Source organism: Crocodylus porosus, unplaced genomic scaffold (genome assembly GCF_001723895.1).
Source record: "Crocodylus porosus isolate Cpor-Errol unplaced genomic scaffold, CroPor_comp1, whole genome shotgun sequence".
NCBI lineage: Eukaryota > Metazoa > Chordata > Crocodylia > Crocodylidae > Crocodylus > Crocodylus porosus.
Window position 1 is genome coordinate 8,220,412 of NW_017728921.1, and position 24,814 is coordinate 8,245,225.

The window sequence follows — 24,814 nt, forward strand, 5'->3', positions numbered from 1 at the left end:
GGATTTAAACCCCCTCTCCTACCTGCATAGGACCCCAGCTGGGGTGTGTTTGACAGGGAACCGGCAGGAGACCAGCAAACTCTACCCCCTACCTATGGCAGAGACTGAGGCAAGCAATTGATAAGGGGAAGGAGAGGGGGCATAATTCCCTACATCTCCCCCCGGCCATAGGGGAGGGGGGAAGAGGCTGGTCCCCTGCCACCTGTGAGCACAGGGCAAGCCCCTGCAGGAGCAGACTGAGAGGTGGGCGAGGCGTTGGCAAAGACCTGGCACAATCATCACATGTATGTGCTGGAGACAGAGCTAAGGGAACAGGAGAGGGTCCCATTTTGCTTGGGCTGGTGTGATCAAAGAAAGCAGAGAACTACATTTATATTATAAAGCCGAACCTTTAAAAGGTGGGCGCCTGGAATACCTAGGCAGAGACAAAAGACACTGAATGCATAAGAGTCCTGCCAAAGGTGCTAGAGGTGACAAGCATACTAATGACATGGCACAAGGGGGACAAGAGGGTGCAAGTGCTCCTGTAAAAACCCAAGTAGAGATGAGGCCTGTGGGATTGCCACTCCAACATCTAAGACCACCTGCTGATTCCCCAAGAAGGACTTTCTGAATACCTGGCTGTAAGGAGACACTCTGCCATCAAGATTATGTAAGACTTATGCAAGGCTTTTTCTCATCTTATTGGTTTATTACATCTCTTTTTACGTTAGACTTAAGTTATGTGCACTCTCACTTTGTTTTACCGGGCTTAGCTTAGGCAAAGATTGTCGGTTGGTCTTTGTTATGTGCTTGAGGTTGCAAATTGCTGTGATCAATACTGGCTCGCTTCAGAGCAAGGGCTATTCTTGTTCAAGCTTTTATGAATTCAGTGCCACTACCTTTGTCCCCACCTACCCACTCCTCAGGCTGGCAGCCTCGTGTAGGGAGCAAGGGGAGGGGGGGCAGAAGCCTGGTAGGCACTGCTGGGGTCCCAGGTGGGCCAGCGAGGGGATTTAAACCCTCACTCTCCAGTTTGCTAGCCTTGGGCTGTCCACACGCTCTCTGCTGCAACGGGGGTGGGGGATGGGGAAAGCCTTGGAGCTTCAGTCCCTTCCTTTCCGCAGTCAGGGAGGCGTGCTGTAATGCCCCCCAGCTTCCAACCTGAGCCACTGCAGGCATGTGGCTGCATTTTCTGAATCAAAAGTGAATGTCTGTTCACTTGCTTCTCAGTTTAATCTCTGCAGCTTAGACTAACCTGCAAAGACTGAACCGCTTCAGCCTTGGGCTTTTGGCTATCTGTAGTTAGGCTGAAAAACCTGCAGAGTAACTGAAATGGAAAAATGAAGCTGTGAACCGTGGTAAGTCATTAGCTGTTTTGCTTGTACATTAAGCCATTTAACAAACTATGTACTGTTGGACTCACAAACCCAAACTCATGTAAACAGAACTATGTAAGTACCGTGACTGGTAGTACACTGGGAAGCTCAATCCAATTAGGAATTAATGACAGTCTGTGGACCACAGTGAATGTAGCCAGGCCTGTGGTTATCCAGTGAGAAACTAGCTTAAGGCTAGTAGTTTTCAGTGATGTTCATCCAGAACCACCAAATACCATGTCGAATTATTTGGATTTTCTAAGAGTATTCCCTGGACAATTATGGATAGCGTGATGGAAGCACCTGCCTTTCTAACGTACCTCTTGAAAGAAGTATCACTTTAATTAGGCAAACAGCCATCCTGCCATGGCCAATTTTAGGAAGAGATGTCTGTTAAGACCTTGTTTAATTAACCAGGCACAAAACTAACTGGCTGAAGTTTTTGGACTTTTTTAGGAACCTTTTAATCCACCAGAAAATGCAGAATTTAATAAGGTCATGCATTTCCAAAAAAATTAACTCATATGCATAATTTTCTTTGCACAAGGAGCCCAGTTGTGCTTTTAGACAAGAAAGTCATATCTGGTTACTTCATGCTGTAAGCGAGGTTATCACCAGACATGACTACTTTGATTGTTTGCTATACTTGAGTGGTGCTCAACCTCCAGCCCATGTGGGAGAGGCGGTATCATTCAGCCTGTGAGGCTTCCTACAGGTCCAGAAATTTGGCTGGGATGGGATAGCAGTATTACTTTCCAAGAGCCGTGCCAGTTAATCTTGTCGCCATTCCCTCACTGCCTGTAGGGAGCACTGCAGGCTGGATAACATGGTCCTATGCCCCAGCACATGATTTTGTTCTGTGGCCTTATCTGATGTGCAGGGCTGGGTCATGGCCGCATCTGGTGTGTGGGACAGGGCTGGTGCGTGGGGCCAGGCTATGGCTAGATCATGTAGGACTCGGCTGTTGTGCAGGGTTGCACCTGCAGACTGGCCCCACACCGATGCTGTGTCTGGCCTGTGGACTGACCCTATGCAGCGGATTTGGCATGACATGACTCATCCAGCCTGTGGGGCTGGAAAGTTGAGCACCTTCTGCTCTAGTTTATCTGGTCAACTAGCATCCACATCATACAGATCTCTTTAAAACCTATTAGTGTTGCCCAGATTATACATCTGAGTGGATGAACCAAAGCTTTTTGACCCCAACAGCCTTTCACCAGAAACCCACTCCTCCAGTCTACTGTTTGCTGCAGGGGTTTTAAAAATTATGATCTTGCAACTAATAAAACCTTTAAGGCTAAGTACAGACAGCCAAAAAGCCCAAGGCTGAAGCAATTCAATCTTTGTAGGTTAGTCTAAACTGCACAGATTGAGCCAATAGCAAGTGAACAGACATTCATTTTTGATTCTGGAAATGCAGCCACATGTCTGCAGTGGCCCAGGCCAGAAACCAGGGTAGGAAGGGACTCAAGCACACTTCGCTGCAGACAGCTTGGGCCAAGGCTAGCCCACCGACTCTACAAGGGGGGTGGGGATTTGGGAGAGGTGCAGAGCATGCTGGGGGACTGTGAGTTAATTTGAATCTGGAGGGGATTGGGACAAAAGTTCAATAAAGCAATTTAACCTAAGTCAGTTAAGTCAGAAGTTACATCCATTCAGGTTTCTCTTAAATTGGTTTTGACCATTTTGGAAGTGGTTTATGTACAATGAACTTCTGTTGTGTTGCATTTTTGAAGTGGTTTCCGATCATTTATACAGGTTTATCTGCAATTATTGTCCCTAGCCTAAATCAGGGAGCCAAATAAAGAAAACTCAGTGTAGAAATAGAAGCACTGAGAGGTGGGTACCTTCTAATGTATTGTAATTATATAAAAAAATCCAGCCTCAGCCATCATGTGAAGCCCAGCACTAGTGCCTTGGAATTTAACCCACAGATTATGAAGGCAGAGAAGGAAACTCCAGAAGGTCAGGAAATCAAGCAAAAGCTGCATTTCCTTTCCCAAACCTTACCCTGACTAGTAGGAAACATGCATTATGTGTTATGCTTGGAAAAGTAAATTTATACCCTACGTTCTTCTGAATTACTAAAACATGTCTGCAGGCCAAATAACGTGACAAACCAGATGGCCATCCAGATAAATTGCTGTTTAACCCATTATTTGCAGGTGCTAGGTCAGTGAATTATACATAGTTCCAACAATGCATATGATTCTTTTTAGTGCTTAAAAATAAACTAAGCGCCTGCATTAAATTCCAAGCCACTTTACAAAATAATTATTTACAACACAATTCATTTGTGTATGTCTGGCTGGTAGAAAGCCAACCCCTTGTCTTATGTATTTGGCCATCTGTTCTGTCATTTTGTAGCTGTAATTCATCATCACCTATGTGATTTGGGGCCCCAGCGGGTTTTTTTTTAATTTGTTGTATTTATTGCCCTCAGACTCCCAAAGATAGAACAGAGCCTTTCCCCAGCAGATTCAGCAATGATGGGAAATGAAATGTGAACTTTGTGGCCAACTGTAGTGAGCTGCAGTTTGCATGGTGTTCGGAGAAGGGCGTCCTACAATGAGCAGTGCTCTGCAGGCTAGACCTGGCTCAGCAGAACAATGTGTAGGAGCCTCAGCATTCGACAGCCACACACACGGCACTCATATGTTGGGTGGTCAACCTTCATAGACATTGCCATTGTGGTTAATGAATTGTTCAGGATGTTGCTTGAGTGAAAGCTGCTTGGCTCTATCCTACTTGACTTGCGTTCCCCAGTAAGCAAGTGGCAGGTAGTCACCACAACTGATTCTGGAGCACTCAAAGGAATTGAAAAATATATATAGGGATTATTTCTCTGAACAAGGTTTTATTTCACTTGGAGAGAACATCTAGAAAAGTTGTGTCGATATGGCAAAAGCTGCATGAAGTATCCAGGTTTGAACTACCCCAGCACCCCAGCATTTTTTAAACTGAAGGAGAAATACAAAACACAGAGAAGTATTTTGCATTTCTCCCTCCTGACATCTGGGGGATCTGGGCCCCCAGAAAGGTGAGGGGTGACTTGATCACTGTGTAGATTCATGGAAAAAAGGGGCCTAATAGCAGGGGAACTTTTCAGTCTTACTGACAAAAAGACATAACAGCACCAAGTGTCAGGAAGATGAAGATGAAGTTAGACAAATTTGACCTGGATAAAAGATTCAGCTATCTAGTAGTTAAATTTTACCTTGTAGTACCAGTGTTGGATCCTGGAGCAGCGGACCAGGCAAGGCAAAAGACATTTTAAAGGAAGAATAGAGGTCTCCTAAAAGGTCAAACTAGAGAATCGCAGTATTCTCTTATGAATTTAGAGTTTGTGAATCTTTATTTTAGCAGACACCTTCCCGACCATTAAGTCAGTGCAGACAAGGAACCCAGTCTTTTGTTGTGAACATGTTTAAGAGGACGGTGGTTTTGGCACTTGACAGTGATTTTCATAACCCGAGGGAGGCAGCCAGGGAAGCAACCTTCTCCGTGGCTTTGTAAACCATCAAGGAAATAAGAATCCCTTCTGTAGAGCGGCCATCATAGAGGACGTTCTGGTTTCCCGCTACTCTGTTGTCTATCGATACGAAACCCGATGCCTTTATGTCCTCTGTTTTGCTCTTAAATATGTGCAGGGCTGGGTCACGGCTGCATCTGGTGCGTGGGGCCAAGCTATGCCCCATGCTTGAAGACAAAATTAGAGGACATAAAGGCGGCCAGTTTCGTATTAATAGAGGACAACCAGACTGTATGATGGCCACCCTACCCTTCTGTAGTAGCCACCATGTTATTTTCCCCTTCCAATTTTCCAACACCTAAAATGTGGCTTCTGAACTCATCTGCAGTCCTTTGTTCCTGGCACCAGGCCTTTAACTTACAGGACAGATGCTCCAGAAAATCTTGGCATGAATTAGTTTCTTGAGCTCTTTCTAGTGTTTACATCTTTCATATTTAGACCTGGTCCCGTTCCACTCACAAGCACGCACACTTAGAATCAGATTGAGCACACGTGTTTTAAGTCCCTAAGGATATAGAAAGGCACTTAGCAGGACTTGCACAAGTGCTTTGGCAAGTGGGGTATCCACTTTCCATTGGAATTAACTGCTGTGAAACCACAGTAGGTAGGACTATACAAAAAAAAGTATGTCCAGTATTGGTGATGAACTGGAAAGCAGTAAAACAACTCCTCCCCCCGCCCCCGCAAAACCTCCCCCTTCAAATGCAAAACATTTCGTTTCCTTCAGTATAAACTATTACCGGGAACATAAAACATTTCATTCTGGATGGTCATCAGAAAAGCAAAGGTGTGGGCCTCCCGTCACGCAAGTCAGACGTTAGAACATTCCTCTTGCCAGCCCTGAACCAGACAGCATGGACAGAGGACAACAGAGGAAATTGAGAATGCCTTATCCCAGAATGCCTTATCCCAGGGAATCATCTAGGCCACGGGTGGGCAATTAATTTGGGCGGAGGGCCTCTTACTGAGTTTTGGCAAGCCATCGAGGGCCGCATGACAGGCAGCCAGGGGCAGATAAATATTCATTTTCTAAATTTGGCTGGATAGAATGGCTTGGCGGGCTGCATCTGGCCCATGAGCCGCATTTTGCCCACCCTTGATCTAGGCTGATGATCAGGTGATCCTGGCAGGGGCGGGATTTGGATCTAAATGCCCTCAAGGCACAGGGGAAGAACTGAACCTTAATCACCTATCCCGAGCAAGTAAATATATTTAATCTAATTCTGCCACTGAGGCACACCCTTATGTCTATAGGTTCTAAGATGCCTTCAGAAAATCCAGTCCTTAGCTCCAGCTGCTTAATCTGTTTTTTCCCTCTCCTCAATCCCAGTTACTCCAGTTGGCCTACTGATTTCTGGCATAAAATCTAGACCAGATGTAACATTCAGGATTATACTTTTGAAGCTAACCACGGCAAAGCAGATGTCGATGCCAGAAGGACTAGGATTGGTGTAGTCGAGGTAGATTTTTCTGCAGTGAAAATTGTACTTCCCTTGGATACTTTAAACTATTAACATCTGTTGCTAGGCATTCCTTTACTGTTCAGATCATAATTGGAGTTGCATATTATGGGCTGTGCCTTTTTGTGGGTTTTTTTTTAAGTTTTGTCCAGATTTAAAAACAAAACAAAACAAAGTGTTTTGTCCCAATTCTTCCTCCCCCACCTTGAGCCTTGTTTTCATGCCACTTAGGCTGAAGGAAAAGTGCTCTCTATCAGAGACTATAATGACAATAATTAAAAATGCATTCTCTCTAAAGTGACAGTGAATCAGTATGAAATGGACTGAACGTTTTGTGGGGCAGATTTCTTTCTGTTGCTTGACACTGTGATAATTGTACAAGACGAGACTTTATTTGTTCTGAATTGGTGTATTTTGAGATTTCCAAAGCCAGCAATAGTAATTAAAATTTCAAATCGGGGCTTGACAAATGCATTAGTAGGCAGCGGGTAGAGTCTTTTCTAGGGTGGCCAGGTCTCACCCACTAGTTGCTGTAATATTTGAATTCTAGTTTTAAAAGTTTCTAGCCATAACATATATTCACAAAGGTGATGATTCACGGGAAGGAAACCTGGATCTGCAGACAGTCTGAAATGATATAAGCAGCACCCAGTAACCCCACGGCCCCTTCCCTGCATCTGTCTAACAGGAAACCTGCAGCTACCTCAGGTGAGGGCAGTTCTGGTTCTGCCATATCTTCTGTGGCCTCACAGCACGGCCTGGACATTGTGGGGTTTGAGCTCTGCAGATCTCAAGGCAACGAGCCAGACGAGCCAGACTCTCACTCAGAAGTGGGCACAATTTGCAGGCTGAGGGCGCCTGTACACAAGACACCATTAGCATGTACATGTGATGAAAATGTCACTTTGTGTGGCTTAATGGTGTCACACTGTGCACATGCAAGAGCTTTGGGGGTTTTAAGTCAGCTTACATTGATGCAAGCTAAACTACATCCCAATGTAATTTAGTTTGCACCGATGCATTGCAGCTATTAGTCAGCTCACCCCCCCAGCCGTGGGAAAGGTGGGCAGGCTCTGCAGAAAAGAAACGGATCAGGCCCCTAGCCAAGTCTGCCTTCAGCAGGTGTCTGCTGAAGGCAGAAGCAGCAAGGGGCCCGATCCTCCCCTCCTGCCCCCCTGGCAGAGCCTGCCTGCATCTCCCATGACTGGGGGGGCAAGCTGTCAGTGGGCTGAGCAACCCCTGAGCTGCAGGGGACCCTGGTCCTTCCCTCCACAGCGGCGGGGTCGCCCCCAGGGCCGCTGGCAGGCCAGGTGCTGCCCCAGCTCGGGGTCGGGGAAGAGTTGGATCAGACCAGGTGCTGCCTCCGAGCTGGCCCACTAGCAGACCTCCCAGGTGGCCATGGGGAGCACCACCACCATGGAGGGAAGATGCGGGGGTGACCCGGTCCTCAGGGGCCGCTTGGCTCACCCCCCCGGTGGTGGGCAGGCTCCACCAAAAAAGAAAAAAAAGGATCGGGCCCCTTGCCGTAACAGGGACAGAAAAATAAAACCCCACCGTTGCAATTGAAAATCCACCGTTTCAGTTTAGGGGGCATGGACTGCAACCCTAAGAACTAAAGTCCCGTCACGTGTACAAGCGTCTTTATTGGCTTCTTCCAGCATCCCTCCCCTCCACGCTGAGCTGGGACACTAGGCTTGATGACCTTACGAGGTCCCTTCCAGCCCTGCTTTCCTATGATTTTGTGCGCTGGGACTGCCTTTTGGAAGGGAAGGTCCTGGAGAAGCCATGGTCAAGGATGCTCTGGCAAGAGCCATGCTCACAGGGACCAATGTGGTCCAAGGTAGGGCCATTTCCAGAGCTGCCCTGGCCCCTAGGCGATCCCCCAAATCCTGCAGATCTGTGTTAAAAGGGCTCACAAGCTTGTGCTTTCTATGGAGGATGTGCTTTGCGATGGGGAGGAGGGCTGGCCAGTCAGCAAACCACATCTGTCCACATGCGTTAGGTGTTAACCGTGTTGTGGTAGCAAAAGTGGCAGTAATCCACACCTTTATCTTAACCCCTCAATTCCTGCTATAAATTAGGGACTTTTAAGGGGTTTCGGCTTTCCCCTCTGCCAAGAAACCCTGCATCCACTTTGAGCACTGGCACTAAAAAGAACCATCCATCCAGCAGCCTTCAAGGCAGTCAGCAAAGATAATATTTTGTAAGTGTTGATATTGAGGGTCCATGAAGTGGTTAACATGGTATATGGGAAGGGGCGGCTCACGCTGCAGCAGTATTTTTGTCTCTGCATAAACTTCTCCTAAAATTGTTGTCTTTGGGGTTTTTTTTCCCTGTCTGCTTTAGGCAATGGATTTAGACGTTCCAGTGCTGGCAAGGAATATTCCTGGAAACGCAGCCATCATAAAACATAAAGACACAGGACTGTTGTTTGCAGATCCACAGGTAACAAAACACAACCTACTCGTCAGGTATTTTTAGCTTCCTTCAAAGATTATTTTCCATTAAGTTGCTTGCATCTAGGTTCTTGCAGCAGCTGTACCCGGGTGCCTAGCCTGCCTTTAACCAACTGCTTTTGCTCTTTGCAATTCACTGCATTTTTGCTAGGGGTCAGCCTTGCTGAATGCTTATTTCTAGTCTATGGTGCTCAGGAACCTGCCGCTTATTTGAATACCTTTCAGTTTGTGTCTGATCAGCGGCTGTTTTAGTTCTGGTGATTTTCTGAGCCAAACCCTAGGATAGGAATCGTGCGTCTATCGTATCTCCCTCGGAGCACAGAGCGAAAGGTGAACTTACAAACACCGGTTCACAAAATGCATGGAGAATGTTAAGATGAAGATTTATTAGGCCATGAATTATGTTGGAGCAGAAAATAATGAACAACTACAATTATGCAGAAAGTAAAGAGAACATTTGAGATAACTCTGTGCGTTTGGGAAGCAACGTTACATACATTGAAATTCTGGAGATTCTTCGATTGCTGTGAATTTTTTTCTGTTATTATGTTATTGATTTGTAAATGCTTTGGTGCATTGTGTAGAAATGGCTCTGCTACAGATACCTGCTAGTCTTTGGGGGGGGGAAAAAAAAACACTTGATTTTTTCTTTTCAAGCACTAAATGGCCTCTACTGGATCCCTATGATTCTACTTTCTTTGTGCTTTTTTTTTTCCTCCCTTCCCACTGATGGAAAACCACAGCAGAAAAATTAAGAGGACTGTGCACAAGCTTATTTTTATTTAAAGATTCAGTTTCAAGATTCTGTTAATTCAAAAAGAAATAGGTGGCTTCGTCACCAGCCGCGTGTTGTAATAAGAAAGAGAGTCAAGGTTTCAGAATACAGTTTGATGCTTTCAGTTTAGGATGCAAGACAGATTCAGCTGATGACTTGATTAAAAGGACTAATTTATTCTCCACTAGATGTGCTTGATAGGGACCTAACACGCCCCACCAGAACTGGTTCTGGCCAGCGTTCATTAAATTGCCAACTCTGGTGTTCTGCCTTGGCTCTCTGTCAGAGCGACTAAGTTGCTCTCTGCTTTAAATTTGTTTGACCTGCCAGCATACGGGATTATTGTTTTACTAATATTATCTATTCCTGAAGCACCCATTGCTTCAGTAGCCAAGGAAAGAAATTCTATTAAAATCTTACCTGGTTTTCAAACTACGCACATTTTTACTGTGTGACTAGCATTATTTTTACAGGTCAGCTGATATCCCTGTTAGTCGGTAATGCTTACTGGGGAAGAACGGTTGTGGTATGAATCAATTTGTTTATTACATAAGCTCGAATTTACTAAGTACCAGCCAGTCATCAGCAGAGCAGTTTTTTATCCAGCTCAAGATTAAATAAAACTTACTAGTATAGCCTATTTGCTCATTTAGCAAAGTGGAAAATACATTGTATTTACCCATTTTGCGGAGTGGAGAGTGATTAATGCATGCCATTAAGCTTGGTCTCAGGAAGGTAGTTTCTCTTTATTTTCATTAGTCTTCGGCAGTTTTTTTTTTAGGTGGAAAGAAGGCTGCAACTAACAGTTTTCTCCCTAGAGAATTCATTGTTCCCCTTGGGTTTTTATAACCAAATCCTTGCTAAACTACTGCAGTCTGTTTTCCTAGATAAGGATTGCACCTTCATCCCCATCCCTTCCATCATCCCAAGGAGACAAAGCTGTCAAACTCTTCGCAGCCAAAGCTGTTTGTGTATTTAGACCCTGGTTCTGAAACTGTCCCTGCAAAGGGCCCGCTAACTTCAGTGGAGTCCTGCCCAGGACTGGGGGTCCACGACTATGGATGCAGTTGCATAATTGCTACTTTATACCGAGCACTCGTCCTGGCGGCCCCGTGCCATTGGACGCGCGCGCATGCTGGTGCTGCCACCAACACGCCAGATACCTTTGGTTTTGAACTCAAATACCGATGTCACATGCGCCTTGGTTGTGTGCCAACTTACGCACCAGGGTAAAACTTGGCAGGGTCAGGGTCTACGATCCAACAGTGTCTTATATAAAATTTTATTTATATGAAAATCAAAATACAAAAAAAGTACGCCTTAAGCTTTAGCGGTGAGAGTCCTTACCAGTGTACCAAAGCATTTTGCATTTATCTTGCTTCAGGCTATGTCTCTCCCAACCCCCACAACCCCCTTTCAGGCCCTCCCCTGAGGCCGCTTTTACCCCTGGTATTCCCTCCACCTCCCCTTAGACATCCCCGAATGTAATTCAGTAAAATGTTACCATAGTAGCTAGGTAATATATGCATTGGTATGATTAATGTTTGTACAGGTACCCTAACTTGGAAAGGGATGTAATACATTCTTTCTTCATATGTCAACAGTTGTATTATACGTATATAATAAAAGCCCTTTGATACTGTATTGGCATCAAAGGTTTCTAAGTGGGTCAGCAAAAAAAAAAAAGTATTTGCATGTTAATATATTGATCTTCCTGGAGATATTTGAATAACTTTCTCCTGAAGTGCCAGACAGTGCACCAGTCACTTTCACCTACGGTCTTAAGAAGTAAAGTGACTGTAAAATAATGATCTAATAATTCTGAATACAAATTTGTATCAAATGCAGGTTTTCAAACCAGTCAATATGCTATATAGGATCCTAAGTAAGTAGAGGTGGAAGGGACCTCACAAGGTCATCTAGTCCAGCCCCCTGCTCACGCCAGGATCATCCCTCTCAGCCAAGTGTCCATCTCACCTGCTTTTGAAAAAACTTCCAGGGATGGAGATGCCACAGTCTCTCTAGGTAGCCTGCTCCAGTGCTCGACTACCCTCACAGTCAGGATCCTATCACAAGGTCAGAAGAGTTTTAATGGATCAAAGAGCAAGACAAATTAGCCTAGATCTAGTTGCAGTCCTTTCGAATACCAGTTGTATTGTCAGACAAAGTATCCATCAATTCTGTAGCACTATGGATCCTAGTTTCTTAGGGGAATGGAAGTGACAGTAGGGGTAAGACAAGGTAGGTGGTAGAAAGCAGCTACAGGTTCTCTCTTATTCTCATTCCTTGGCAGTCTTAAGAATCTAGGAAATATTCTTGCATAATAACCTCAATTACAGCAAATTAGTTTGCTTCCAAATTAATTCTCTCCATCAGAACAAATTGTTTAGAGATATTTTTTGGAATTAAGGTTTACATGCTGTTTTCTATCTATCCAATTCTGATTCAGGTCATTCAGAAAGCAGGAGACACCAGATTAGTGGTCTGAATTGTCCAGATTTTTAATCGGTGAAGAAAAAGCAATTGTGATGCTCAGTCATATCCCGGGCAGTGTTGATATTGTTAAGCTGTAACCCGAAATCACTCCTCTCCTTATCCGCGAATAAGTTGATGGATAGTCAATGTAATTGGATCTAGTTTTGAGTCTGAATCTTTAAGATAATTACCACTTTCCCTCAGACAGTATCCAATATTTGAGTCTATATAGCTGTATTGAACTAAGTAAAAGGTTAATAGGATTTTTCTCTTTGGGGTGAGGGTGGTTTCCTTGCCATTTCTCTTGGGCACCTTCCCCACGCACACTGCTGCAGGGTTGGACTCTCCGATAAGCTTCCTCCCTCAGATAAGCCTTTTTGCCCCCCACCTCCTTCTCGAGGAAAGAAGGACCCTTTTGCTCCTCCTCTGGTACCAGCAAGTCAATTCTGGAGATGGCAAACTGTTCCTCCCCTCTCCTCCATTTCCCCATCATGACGCCTACACACCCGGCAGCTCACAGCTATTCTGAATGGTTTGGGCAACCCTTTTGGGCAGCACCTTCCCACCAGCTCATATCCAGCAACAAAATGCTGTGGTTTTTCGGAGCCTGTACATGGTTTCCTGAGCCCAGCTGGACACGGCAGATATCCAGCTCAGATTGGGAAATGACTTTCAAAGCAGCCCAGCAGGAGAAAGGGATCTCGGAGTCATAGTTGACTCAAAGATGAACATGAGTCGACAAATGTGATGAAGCGATCCATGAAACTCATCTCTTTCCACCTCTGAAAACCTTCCCCCTCTCCTGAGAAAAAAAAAAAAAGCAACCAATATCAAACTTCAGGAAGTTTCCATGTTTGAATTAAAATTCATTCCCTAGGAAGTAGTTAGTGCCAGGGGTTTCTTCTTGCCCTAAAAATGCTAGTTTGCAAAGGAACAAGGTAGATCATGTTAGGGAGGAGTTGCTCTGGTTTGTGGACTACTCTTGTCTTATCCTTTGGGAGCTAAGTGGAAGGAATTTGAGTGGATGTTAGAAAACTAAATATTATAAAAGCCCAAACTTTCCTTCTTAGGAAAAAAAAAAAAGTGACCTTTCCTAGCTATGAAGAATTTAGACAACATTTTGCTTAATTATGCTGGTTTTAATTAACCACCTGTGGGTATTTTGAGACTGCATGGCCATATACATAGGCAACCCTGCTAATCAGCACAGGAGATAGCCAGCTGGTTGCAGCAGTTAACAGAAAAGGGGAAACCACAAGACCTGTTGACCTTGCCATGCGAGTAGTTAGCCGCCTTCTTTTCAAGCCATGTTTTTCTTCTTGCCATGACTCAAATGTGCAGGTTTATGCAATGTGACGCTGAGTTAACGCAACTCCGAACAGAAACCGATGTCTTAAGAAATAAAGGAATAGCAAGCCGTGTTTGGGTCATAATTGCCAAAGTGTGGTAAAATGGAGGCCTTGTTCAGTTGTTTAGCAGTCAGAGATTTCAGGTTTGTGAAGCCCAGCCCCTGCACAGGGTCACAACCGGGTGTTAGCTGTACAAAACTCTCCAGGCCCCTACGTGGAGTTGAGCCACAAAGGACTTCAGTACTTTAAGGGGCACCAAGAATAATTCTGCTGTCTTTTAAAGTAGAGGCAGGGAAGAACAAGGCAAGCAAAGGCGAGATCAGCTGTCTGGCATGGCACCTTCCTGTAGCAGCACAGGCTCAGACCATGCCCATTGTACAGCAGTATGGCTACATGCCGCGATCTATTGTTTAATATAGGTTTCTAGTATGGAGGGTTTCAGTACCAAACAGACTAGCTTGCTATTTTTGGCCAGCTCCGACTGCTTCGTTGGTTGGGAAATACAAATCCATAGCCCTATAAAGCACCCAGATATGCCTGCAGCTGCTGAGCTCTGCCATTACTAGGAAGGTGTGTTGCTATTCTGAATTGTTAATTTAGTTTTATATCTGGCATTTGTCTTCCCTGGGGTGACTCTCTGCTGTTTAAGTTTCATGTCCTTTCATCTCCTGAAGCTGGAAATGAAATGGTTTAATTGCAGATTTACTTTCGTTATATAAATAATATATTAACCACACTTATTTTCAGGGTCTGTGCTGTGGAATAGCTCTGGCTTGGTTCTCACAGCAATGCAAGGGATGTTCATTCGATTAACTTAGTTCCTGCTATATTTCTCGGGATCATTTCCCAAGGATAGTCGGAGACGTAGGTCTGTTTGCAAAATATTTCTTTTATGTACTATTTACAGAACCTGGTTATTTTAAAAGTCAAATTGTACCATTTTCCTGAGCGGGAGCATAGCAGGGACGTTACCTTTGAGGACAACTATGATGTTGCGTTTTGTTTTCTTTTTTTTTTTTTTCCCCTTCCTGTGTAGCATGGACCACCCGTGGGATGATTTGGGTAGATCTAACCGTTCTGAAGCAAGAGTGTCATAAATTGGTGGACAAGGTTCTTTGGGTGAATCTGATATCTTTTATTAGACCAACTTAAATAGTTGGGGGGAAAAACAAATGTTTTTAGCGAGCTTCCAGGTTTAAAAACCCGGCTGAGGAAGCCTGACGAAGGGTTTTAAAACCTGAAAGCTTGCTAAATTTTCCCCCCCACACACACTATTTAAGTTGGTCTAATAAAAGATATAGATTCACTCAAAGAACATCGTCTGCCCATGTCCTTAGACCAACAGGGCTACAACCAACACCTCCATAAATTGGTGGAGTCTTGTTCTCTGTGGTTCTAAGATTGGGGCCCATGGTGGTTTTGTTTCTTGAAGAGTAGAATTGCCTTAGTCTGAGCTACATTATTGGGCTTAGAATAGAGGAAAGTGAGTGAATTTAATGACCTGTGATATTCAAGAGGTCAAAAAAGTAGATGCCACAGCGTGGGGGGAAAAAAAATGCAACAATATTTGGATACGGTTTAGGCATAACAGAAAAAGAGAGATTACAGCTATGGATGACAATGGCGTCCCAGCAGCAGAGTGGGAAGTGTGGAAAGGGTTTAGAAGAAAACGTTATCCTTATAGTACTAAACCTGTTCATTTGTGCAGCTGGCTGGGAGATCCCTTGTGAAACACTGCTCTGAATTTTGCAGGGAAGCTTCCCTGCTCTTCAAAAGACATCATACCTGCATATATTAGTAGAGATAACTTTGCAGCTTGTGAATGTGAAAGACCCAAGTGTGACTGAATAAGATACATTTATGAATAATTATCCTGTTTTTATAATGTTGACTGGAAGAAAAATGAAGCAGGAGAAATATGCACAGATAGTTCAGTCTCTGGCAGGTATGTAGAAGGAGATTTCATCCCCGCTGCAACTCAAGACAAAGTGTGTATCATTAACCATAGCAGAGTTTCTGCCCTACACCATAGTCCTCCTGATGAAAAAGAAGACCTCTGCTGACCTAAAGGATGTGTAGGAAGGAAAACTATCCTTCTGCTGTTTCTTGAGAACATTAGGGTGATACACAAGAGGAGCGCCTGGTGCTAAAAAGAACATGGGCCTTATGCTGCTGCTTGCTGCAATGGGGAGGTATCAACCAGGTGGGAGCACAGGGCCACTGCCTGATGTTCAGTTAAAGGTACGATGATACATGATCTGCTGGGCCAACAATAGCATGGCAGGGGGCATGATTATAGGAATGGGGATCAGATCCAAATCATGCTTTATTGCTGATGCAGGGGGAGGCAAGCTGGGTGCCCAGTGCTCCCAGGCTGGCACTCCTAGCCACTGAAGCAAAATGGAGCCCTTCAAAGCTCCAGTGGGCTCCTGAGACCAGGAATACTGATCGGCTGTAGACAGACATTCAATTTAAGGCACAATGAGAACCAGCCACAAAGTTATCACATATGTTTTGTGTATTAACTGCGTGGCTTATTCTCCATTTGAATGGCACTATTGATTGCATGAATGCGTGACCAAGTTACTACTAAAGATGCAATTAACTGGTTAATCTCACCTTCCATGTAATGTCTGTCAGGAGCCCAAGGGGCTGCAATTTAACGCCTTGGGCTGCTCGTCAGTTGGACAGCCCTGGTTTCATAGCTGGAGTACAGTCAATATGGAAATATGAAAATTTACCTTCTTTTAGTGTCCACCATAACTGACTACACAATTTACTAACAAAACATTTCCATTGCATGCATCAGTCAGATATCCTAATGTTAGATAGACAGAAGTATTTCATAAATTCTAAGTTTGCTTGTCTTGTCAGTGAGCGTCAAAGTGGTGCCTGGATTACGTGCAGTGTACACATATCAGTGTTTCCCCAGTGATCATACAGTAGTTACAAGTTTCTATGAGAAACTTGAATTACATCATGAACCTTAACTCCACGGTAACCCAGATTGTATAGCTCTGAATTAAATTCAAGTGCAATTTGTTAACAAATGGTATGTTGACCTAATTCTAACGTTCTCTTTCCAGCCCTTGATTCAAGGGCACCAGGGATATTCTCCTAATGGAGAATGCCTGCATTATATCCTCCTTCGTTATCCTGTCTATAGCAACTACTGGTTTTAATTTTTCATTTATCTAATATCTCTTTTGGTATTTCTAGGAATGGCCACATAGATGCATTGAGGTTTTGAAAAGGTTTTAGCTACCCTTATAATTCAGTGTTGAAAGTTGGTGGAAAATGAGACTGGCTCTACAGAAATAGATGGCTTTACTTTAAGTGATGTCAGCTAGAGCTGTGCAAAATTTTGCCAGTTGTTTCGATTCAACACTGTTTCGACTCATTTTGAGCTTGAAACAGTGAAACCAAATTGAAACGAAGGGCTTCAAAACAGCCTCAAAACAAAACAAGGCTAGTCAAAATGTTTCAAAAATTTCAAAGCATTTTGAGTTTCGAAGCAGCCAGCAGCCAGGTGGTGGGAGATAGTGGAGAACCAGAGCTGTGCTCCCAGCGGCTCTGCAGCCTCATGTAGCTCAGCCAGGCAGGATGCACAGCCCTGGCTCTCGTCACTACCCACGGCCAGGCTATGGAAAGTTGATCACAGCGCAGGAGAGGGTGGGGAAATGAGCTCAGCCCAGCTGAGCTGAGTTCCCCCCTCCTCAAGTTCCTTTCCCCAGTCCCATCTGGCTCTGGGGAGCAGGAAACTCAGCTCAGCTGGGCTGAGTTGTCTCTCCAGCCCAATCATAGCGCTGGAGAGGGGAACTGAGCAATTGGGCTCCGTTCCTTTCACCAGCTCCCCGGTCCCAGGTGGCAGCACCCACCTTCCCTTCCTCATCTGACAGGCAGATCGGGGGCCCACAGCCCCGGGAGGACTGGCACAGGCCCCACAGCCCGCCCAGGGTTGCAGGCCCCCCATCTGCCTGCCAGGTGAGAGGCTGTTTTGAGCTTCCCCATTATAGCATCTGGGCTAAAACTTGAAAGAGTGTCACTGTTTCAATTAAACGAAACAGCAGTTTCGAATCGAAATGAAATTCGATATGAAACGCTGTTCCATCAAACCGCGAAACTCAAGTCAAAATGGAATGGTGCCATTTCACACAGCCCTGTCAGCAGTCGTTTTCACATCTGATATTATACCTTCCTAAAAAGAAAATCAGAACAGCAGAGGAAGTGACCAGGAAATTGGCAGCTCATCAGGTCCAGTAACTTCCCCAGTAGAACTACAGGAATTTCATAGGTCAGCCTGTGGCCTTTTGATATAGTGCTCAAGCTGCTGCGTACCTCTAGGTTATGAGTTTCCAGCACTGCATGGTATTACCAGCTACTTAATAGCTTGGCTGAATTTATTTCTAGTCCCTGGAATAACGTACAAGATTTACTACTAACTGCATAGGCCTTGCTTTAAGCTATAGCGATCTTTAGGACGTGTTTTTTCATCTTGTTATGAACAAGACAGATTTAGCCAGTTCCATTTTGGTAATTAGACAGACACCTCATTGAAGCTAGATCAAACTGCCTGATACCAGCTGTCCTTCATCCTGGAAACCAATTGTATTTTTAACTTCACACTCAGCCACGACACTCATCATTGCTGTAAAACTGTAGTGCTCAAATACTCATTAAATTGTTTGCCTGTAGTTTTAGTGCTGTAACCCAAAGATCAGTCCTTGGTCTGAAGCGTCTTAGTTGGTAGACTCTGTATGTAAGATTAAAAAGTGTGTTTGCTGTTTATAGATCACAGTTTGTGCACAAAATACATTGCTCGACTTTGAAGAACAGCGCTTCAACAGCTTGGTCTGCGTAGTCACTTATAAAGTTGAACTGCCTTACTGTATCGTATGTGTTTCAAGCCATTTCAGAATTATTACAATCTCAAGGAACTTGGATTTCATTGCTGTTTTATTCACCTTTTTAGGAGTTTGTCCTCCTGTCAAAAAGTCTGATGAACGACCCCACTTTGGGAAAAAAAATGGTAACCAGGGCAAAAGACTACGTGAAAAAACATCATTCGTGGGAATGTGAAAGAAAGACCTATCAAAGCCTCATCTGGAGACTCCAGTGAATCATTGGATATCATACGTAGACATTTGTTCTGTGTCAAATACTTCAATGGATGAAAGTTGAGTCAGATTTTTTTAAAAGAAAAAAACAGAAACAACAACAAAAAAGCCTTTTGCGGACAGATTTTGCCATTCAAACGCATCCACGTCTCAACATGGGAACTGCCAGGGTGCATCGCACCAACAGTCCCAATAAGTTGCCATCCTACTTCTAGTGGGCAGTAGTAATAAAAAGGGAAAGATTTATTTTTGTCATATCGTAAAGGGAAAATTAATTCCTTTTTCACAGGGAGAATTTCACCCGTATTGGACTTGTGCAAACTCAGTTACTGCCGTAGCCTAACAAAGCTAAAGTAGATTAATTCAGTTGGAGAGTACATACAAATGTATTCAAATGCACGTCAATGATGTATGTACAAATGTTGGAAGAACTGTTGCTATTGTCTTTCGACTGACCAAACATATAGATCTATTAGGCATACGTTAACCAGGTTGACCTGGTATAGGATCATAAATGGAGAAGATCTTTTCAGGAAGAGTGAATCAGGTTACTGCCACGTTAGTATTTCATAGACATGCCTGTCCGTGGGCTGATGAAGACACCAGATGTTGATGCGATGGAACGACTTTTTGGTGTTCGTGTATTCTGTTCATAAAAGCTACCTCCAAGATACTGAATAAGAGTAGCTCAATAGCTCATATAGTTACTGAAAGATGCGTGTAGGCTGTAAAAAGGACAAAAAAGGTCATTTATATTTGGTACGTAATTTGGTGCAATTTTGTCATCTGTGAATCTCAGACATGACTGTAAACATAATGTAACCACAGATTGTATTTTATGAAGGGCTATTTATGATCACATGAAACTCTCACTGATCACTGTCGATTGCTTAACGGCTAAGAAATATCCTTTTTTCCACAACAGGCCTACTCCAGCCTCTGTCAAAGGCAGAGGGAGTTTTTTTAATTGATTTCAAGGGGCTTCAGATCAGGTTTGATTTTTATCAGCGAATCTTACTGTGAATATCAGCTTGCCTTTTTACCTCTTGGATATGTCATAAACGTTTTGTCGGTGATTCGGAATAAGAAAGACTTTTTAATAGCCTCCGTTCCTCTCTCTGAAATCTTTTGTAAGTTCGTATTGTAAAATATTCTGGGTGATTTGATTCATTTGGTACTGTCCTAAAACCATGTGATGTATTATAGACCAAAAATTGCTCCCCAGTATTGGAGTGATTTTAAATCAGAGCTACTACACTTGCTCTCTTGGAGAGTTTGGGTATAAAAACATGCATTAAGCAGTTTTCCCTGAGCCAGCTGTTGAGACAAGATTACATTTGTGTTCTCAGCATCAGATTTACCCAAGGAAGCTCGTCTGCCCATGTCCTTAGACCAGCACGGCTACAAGCACGAGCAGTCAGCACCAGTCATTTAACAGCTCTTTAATTCATCAGTGAAACCATTGTTATACTAGATGTGAGCCCAAATATCCTTTGGGTACCACTACCTACCACTGGTCAGATGACAGCTCATCAGGCCACAGTCTCCTTTATAGGCCCTGTCCTGTTGCAACCACAGGACGTGGTCTTTTAAATTTAAGAAGAAACTTTTAAGGCAGTGGTTTTCTAGCTTTTTTTATTTATTTGTGGACCCCTAAAAAAAATATCAAATGGAAGTGCAGACCCCTTTGAATCGTAAGTGAGGGTATTCACATACTTTGTGATTGATCATAGTCATCTTTTGTGGACCCCCCAGCGGTCCACAGACCACAGGTTGAAAACCACTGCTCTAGGGATTCAAGGCACGAGACAGGTTCGTACCTCGTGTACATGGTTATGATCCCACGGAAGTGCAAGGAGGTATTACGCTTCACATCTGCTGAGACTCTGCCAGGGATTTTTGCTCCACCGAGAACCTCCTCTTAAAGGATTTTTCTGCCTGTATTTCTTTGATCTGCCACCGGGATTATTTTGACTTATTTTATGTCCTTTCCCCTTCCCCATAACAGAAGTCGTCTTCTGATAAGTATTCAGAAGTGCGGTCATTACAAAAAAGTAAGTGGATCCTATGTGGGATGGAGTGCGTCTGCCTTGCCAAGCACCGACTTAATGGGGCAACGATTAGAAGCTTGTTTTAAATGGGGCAAGCGGCAATTAAAGCATCAAGCAACTTTACGCAGATTGCACCGGCGTAAGCAATTTTCACCATTGCAGAAAAATGGGGGCAAGTGAGAAATGTCATACCCGCAAGATACTGTTGGCATGCAGTTTACCACGCAAGACTTCATCTGTACAGTAGAGCTATGCTTGCATTTGCATGCAGTAACTGCAGAACAAAATCTCCCCTGCAATACCGAGTAATACTGAGATCAGCACCTCGGGATATGTCACGTAGCCACCCAGCGAGACACGTCAGTAACTACCAGCACACGGTTCTGAAGTCATTCGCCACCAATCTGTCTTGAATGCTTGAACGTTAAGACGTTGTCATTCAAGATACAGGGAGCAGAGGCCACAGCTCATGGGGAACAAATTTCATTACCATACACCTCAGTTACATATGTATGTTTTTCACTGCTTTCAGCCTTTCATCCAAGGATCTCTCTCTCTCTCTCTTACACACACACAGCCTCTTTCATATGACCCCAATTTAGTTTTAAAACCGCCAAGGTCATTTTATATTTAACATTAACTCATCAGTGACATGAGATTTCAGGGTTCTCCTACTTCTTTCCAAATGCAGTCTAAACTTCCTCTTCCAGACCTCCATTCCCTATCCTAGGGTCTTGTAAGAAAAGCAGATCAAATGAGTTACAGGTGACACTCTAAAAGGGTTTGCATCATTTCCACTTGCAAAAAAAAAAGTTCACATTGAACAGCAGTTGCTGTGGCTTGTGCTGCATTTCAGGCCATTGAAATGTTCTACTGAAATGTTTTAATACTTGCAAAACACAATGTGCATCCAGCAGACCAATGAACCTGCAGAACTGAATAGAAGCGAGGGAACGTCACGATGGATCCCGGCTACGTCAGCTCTTTTATTGGGCAGATTAATTCAAAAGAAGGCACAACTTGGGTGCATGTGACCCGGCTCATGTTGTTTCTGTTCTTACAAAGGCAACTCCTTGGATCAGGATTTATTTCTTGCTAGGGGTTGGGTTAGAACTAACGCCTGAGCTGTGAACAACTCTGACATCTGGCAATCAGACAGCAAGGCTAAATTTTGGGGCTGTGTTTGTGCCTGTAGTTAGGGGGTGGTGCATAAGCTACAGTACCCCTGAAGCACAAGGGGCACTGCCGTTCCAAGACAGCTCTTCCAAAGCTTCCTTGTGTATGTCTACACATGCAATTAATGTGTATGAATAAACTCTGGAGCGTATTGTGCTGGAGTTTGGCTCCTGGGTGACTGTTTGAACATGTGCCTAGGACTATAGCATGTTGAACCAAGTCAGAGCACCCAGCTGGTCAGCAGGCTGTTCCCCCCAGCAAAATATTCTGCAGTGGGGCTGGCTGGGGCACCAAGAGGCTTCAGTGCGAGGTTAGCCGGCAAGCAGCCCATGCACTGAAGCACTCATGCCCAGCCAGCCAGGGCAGTGTCTGCACATGTGCTGCTGCAAAGTAAAAACTGTGCAGCAGGATAGTATCTTGTATATACAAGCAGTATCCTGCTGCGGAGTTAATTTACTCCAGCCTAACTGGGGCACACATGTAGAAGTGGGATGTTTACTGCGCAGTAAATGTCTCATGTAGATGCGCCCCTGGCTCCCAAAATTAGTAACTTAAGCTTGGTGCACACCAGTAGTGAACTGCTCCCTCCTTCACCCCCAGCACCGGGCAGCATGTAGACAGATGGGAACCAAGGCTCTGGCCATACCCTGGTTTCTCCACTCCCACGCTGAGAAAAGTGCAAGCGTGCAAATATAGCCCCATTTATTCTTGTGCACAGGTCCCAGTGGCCTGCATAGGCAGCTAGTGGCTCCTAACAAAGGCACACAGTTTGTCATAAAAGACCTTTGCGGTAGCCCACAATTTTATTCTTCAAGTACTGGATCTTGACACCTAGTTTGATCTGTGCAGCCCTCCGCCACATCTATCGTTTTCAAAGCCAGGATACACAACTGTCCCTAAAATAGCAACGGGGCCACCAACAGCATTAGGGAGATGCTTTGGCTACAGCTCCTTGAAGGTTTACAGAGAGTAAACCATGAGCTTTTCCTTGTCACACTTGTTATAGCTCATTACCATAATACTCCAGGATTTAGAAGATGCATGCAAAATAAAGAGGACGTCCCAGGGAGCACGACTATTAAAGAGAGCTGTAAGGCCTTCCCCACTTTCTAAGCACCCTGGGGAGCTCTTTGGGGAGACAGGCTTCAACTAACATTTATTTCACGTGGTACTTTGAGAGTTAATGTTTTAAATTCTGCTTTCAAACACAGCAAAAATTAAGGTCCTATGGAGTGGCTGTCAGCCTACTGGGGATGGCAAAAGCTGGCAAGACATGCTAAATCCTGACATTTTGCAGTAAGTTGGATGGCTCGGTAGATTAATTGGAGCCCTTTGAGATGCCACTTTCAATCCAAAATTGGCCAGAATGATACCAAGGCTTAATGGATTGCTCAGGGCTCCAAATTAGTCAAAGGTAGTTATGTACTGATCTCAAGGAGACTAGCTTGTTTTCTCTTGCCATTAAGCTAGGTTGAACATGAGGACTTAAGCAAGCCATCGGGAGACGTTGCTGGAACGCTAGAAAGGGGCAGGTGTTCTTTTCTCAAGTATAATTTACCACCACGCTTAACCTGAACATCAAGCAAATGCCAAGGTGTGCCTTTAGAGCGCTTCTGCAAAGGCTATCAATCTTGGCCCCCTTTTCCATGTCCTAATTTCTCTCTGCATCTTTTCAGTTGTGTAGTGGGACTTCAAACCTATTTTGTCCCTTTCTCACGATTTTGAACATCTTGGTTTACATGAAGAAGCTGTTTTGTCAAAGCCTTCTCAAAAGAAACGGATGCTACCAGGTGGAAACCAATTATTTAATGGCTCAGTGGGATCGGAGCATTTTTTTCTCCCATGAAATTGTCCAGAGTCATTTCATCACCCCAGAATTTATCCCATTACCATCTTCTTCTCCGTCTGGCTGGTCCAAGGCCAGTGGCTGAATGCAGAAAGCTTACACCCTGAACAAGAGGAAATCCCGGCAGTGGGATTTGGGAGATCGGCCTCGCCCAGTGTTCAGAGTAGGTAGCCCAAGCATTGATGGTTGCTGTAGACAGGCTTGATTCTTCATGGCTTCATCCAAAAGATCGTAACCCTGCAAACTCTTACGCAGTTGCGGAACAGCACGTGTTGGCATTTTAGTTACTTACGTGCTTAAGGGTTTGGATGTAAACCGGAAGGAAGGATGGGAATGCTGATGAACGAGATAATAATGTGTTCCAAGATCATTTCTGCTTGCCATTTAATACCCCAAGTTTTGAAAAGTGCCAGATATTTCTACACGCAACTCCACGTTGTTTAAAGGGTGCTGATCGGCAGAGGGTGGAGGCTCACCTTTTTCTCAGAAACAAAAAAAATCAGACCCCTCAATGCATCTAAGCTTTGACACCCCAAATCTCTAGCTATTTATGAAAACCATGGCCAGCATTTCTCAGCATTTTGCCTGTTCCTGCGCCCAGTGTGGTTCCAAATCCCCATTTCCCCAAGGGTCCCCTCCTTGAGCTAATTAAACCCAACTGCTTAACGTTCAACAATTGTTATAAAAACAGAAAAGGACGATTAGCTACCGAGGAACCAGCGCCGGCAGCCTGAGACCCGGGAGCAGATTTCAAACACTCCTACATCAGTCCTTTTCCCCTTCCATCACTGCACCGTGGAGCTGTGTCACTGCCTTTTTGATATTTCGGTATGCATCTTACATTGTACTTTCCATTCTTGTGTACTTCAGCACAAATCTCCTTCGACGCAAGTCCAGCTATAACCATCACCTCACTAGATAGAGGTCACTTATTTCATTTATCTGATTCAATCAGGTTTCAGCAGGCATTGTAACTAAATGCCCTCATGCAGCTCCAAAAATTAATCCCTGCCGTTGAAAAGTTACTCTGTTATTTTACTGGCTTTAATGAAGTGAAATGAGTTACAGAATCTTTAATCTAACTTGAGTAATATATCAAAAGCTTATATGCTTGGAGCGTGGCCTTTGGCTTTACAGCCTGATAACTTCATTCCCAGCAATTGTTTTTCTTTTAAAAGATGTTCAAGTAGGAAAGTGACCTGGAATCTCTTAAAAGTGG

General features: G+C 44.2%; 1 protein-coding gene across 1 annotated transcript in view; it reads left to right on the forward strand.

The window, feature by feature from the left end:
• Positions 1 to 19,740, forward strand: part of GLT1D1 (glycosyltransferase 1 domain containing 1) — an 87,386-nt gene extending 67,646 nt beyond the window's left edge. The window contains exons 11-12 of the mRNA XM_019539388.1: positions 8,697 to 8,795; positions 18,378 to 19,740. Coding sequence (XP_019394933.1) covers positions 8,697 to 8,795; positions 18,378 to 18,524 — 246 coding nt within the window. The 3' untranslated portion in view covers positions 18,525 to 19,740. The remainder of the gene's footprint in view (positions 1 to 8,696; positions 8,796 to 18,377) is intronic.
• The last annotated feature ends 5,074 nt before the right edge of the window (positions 19,741 to 24,814 follow it).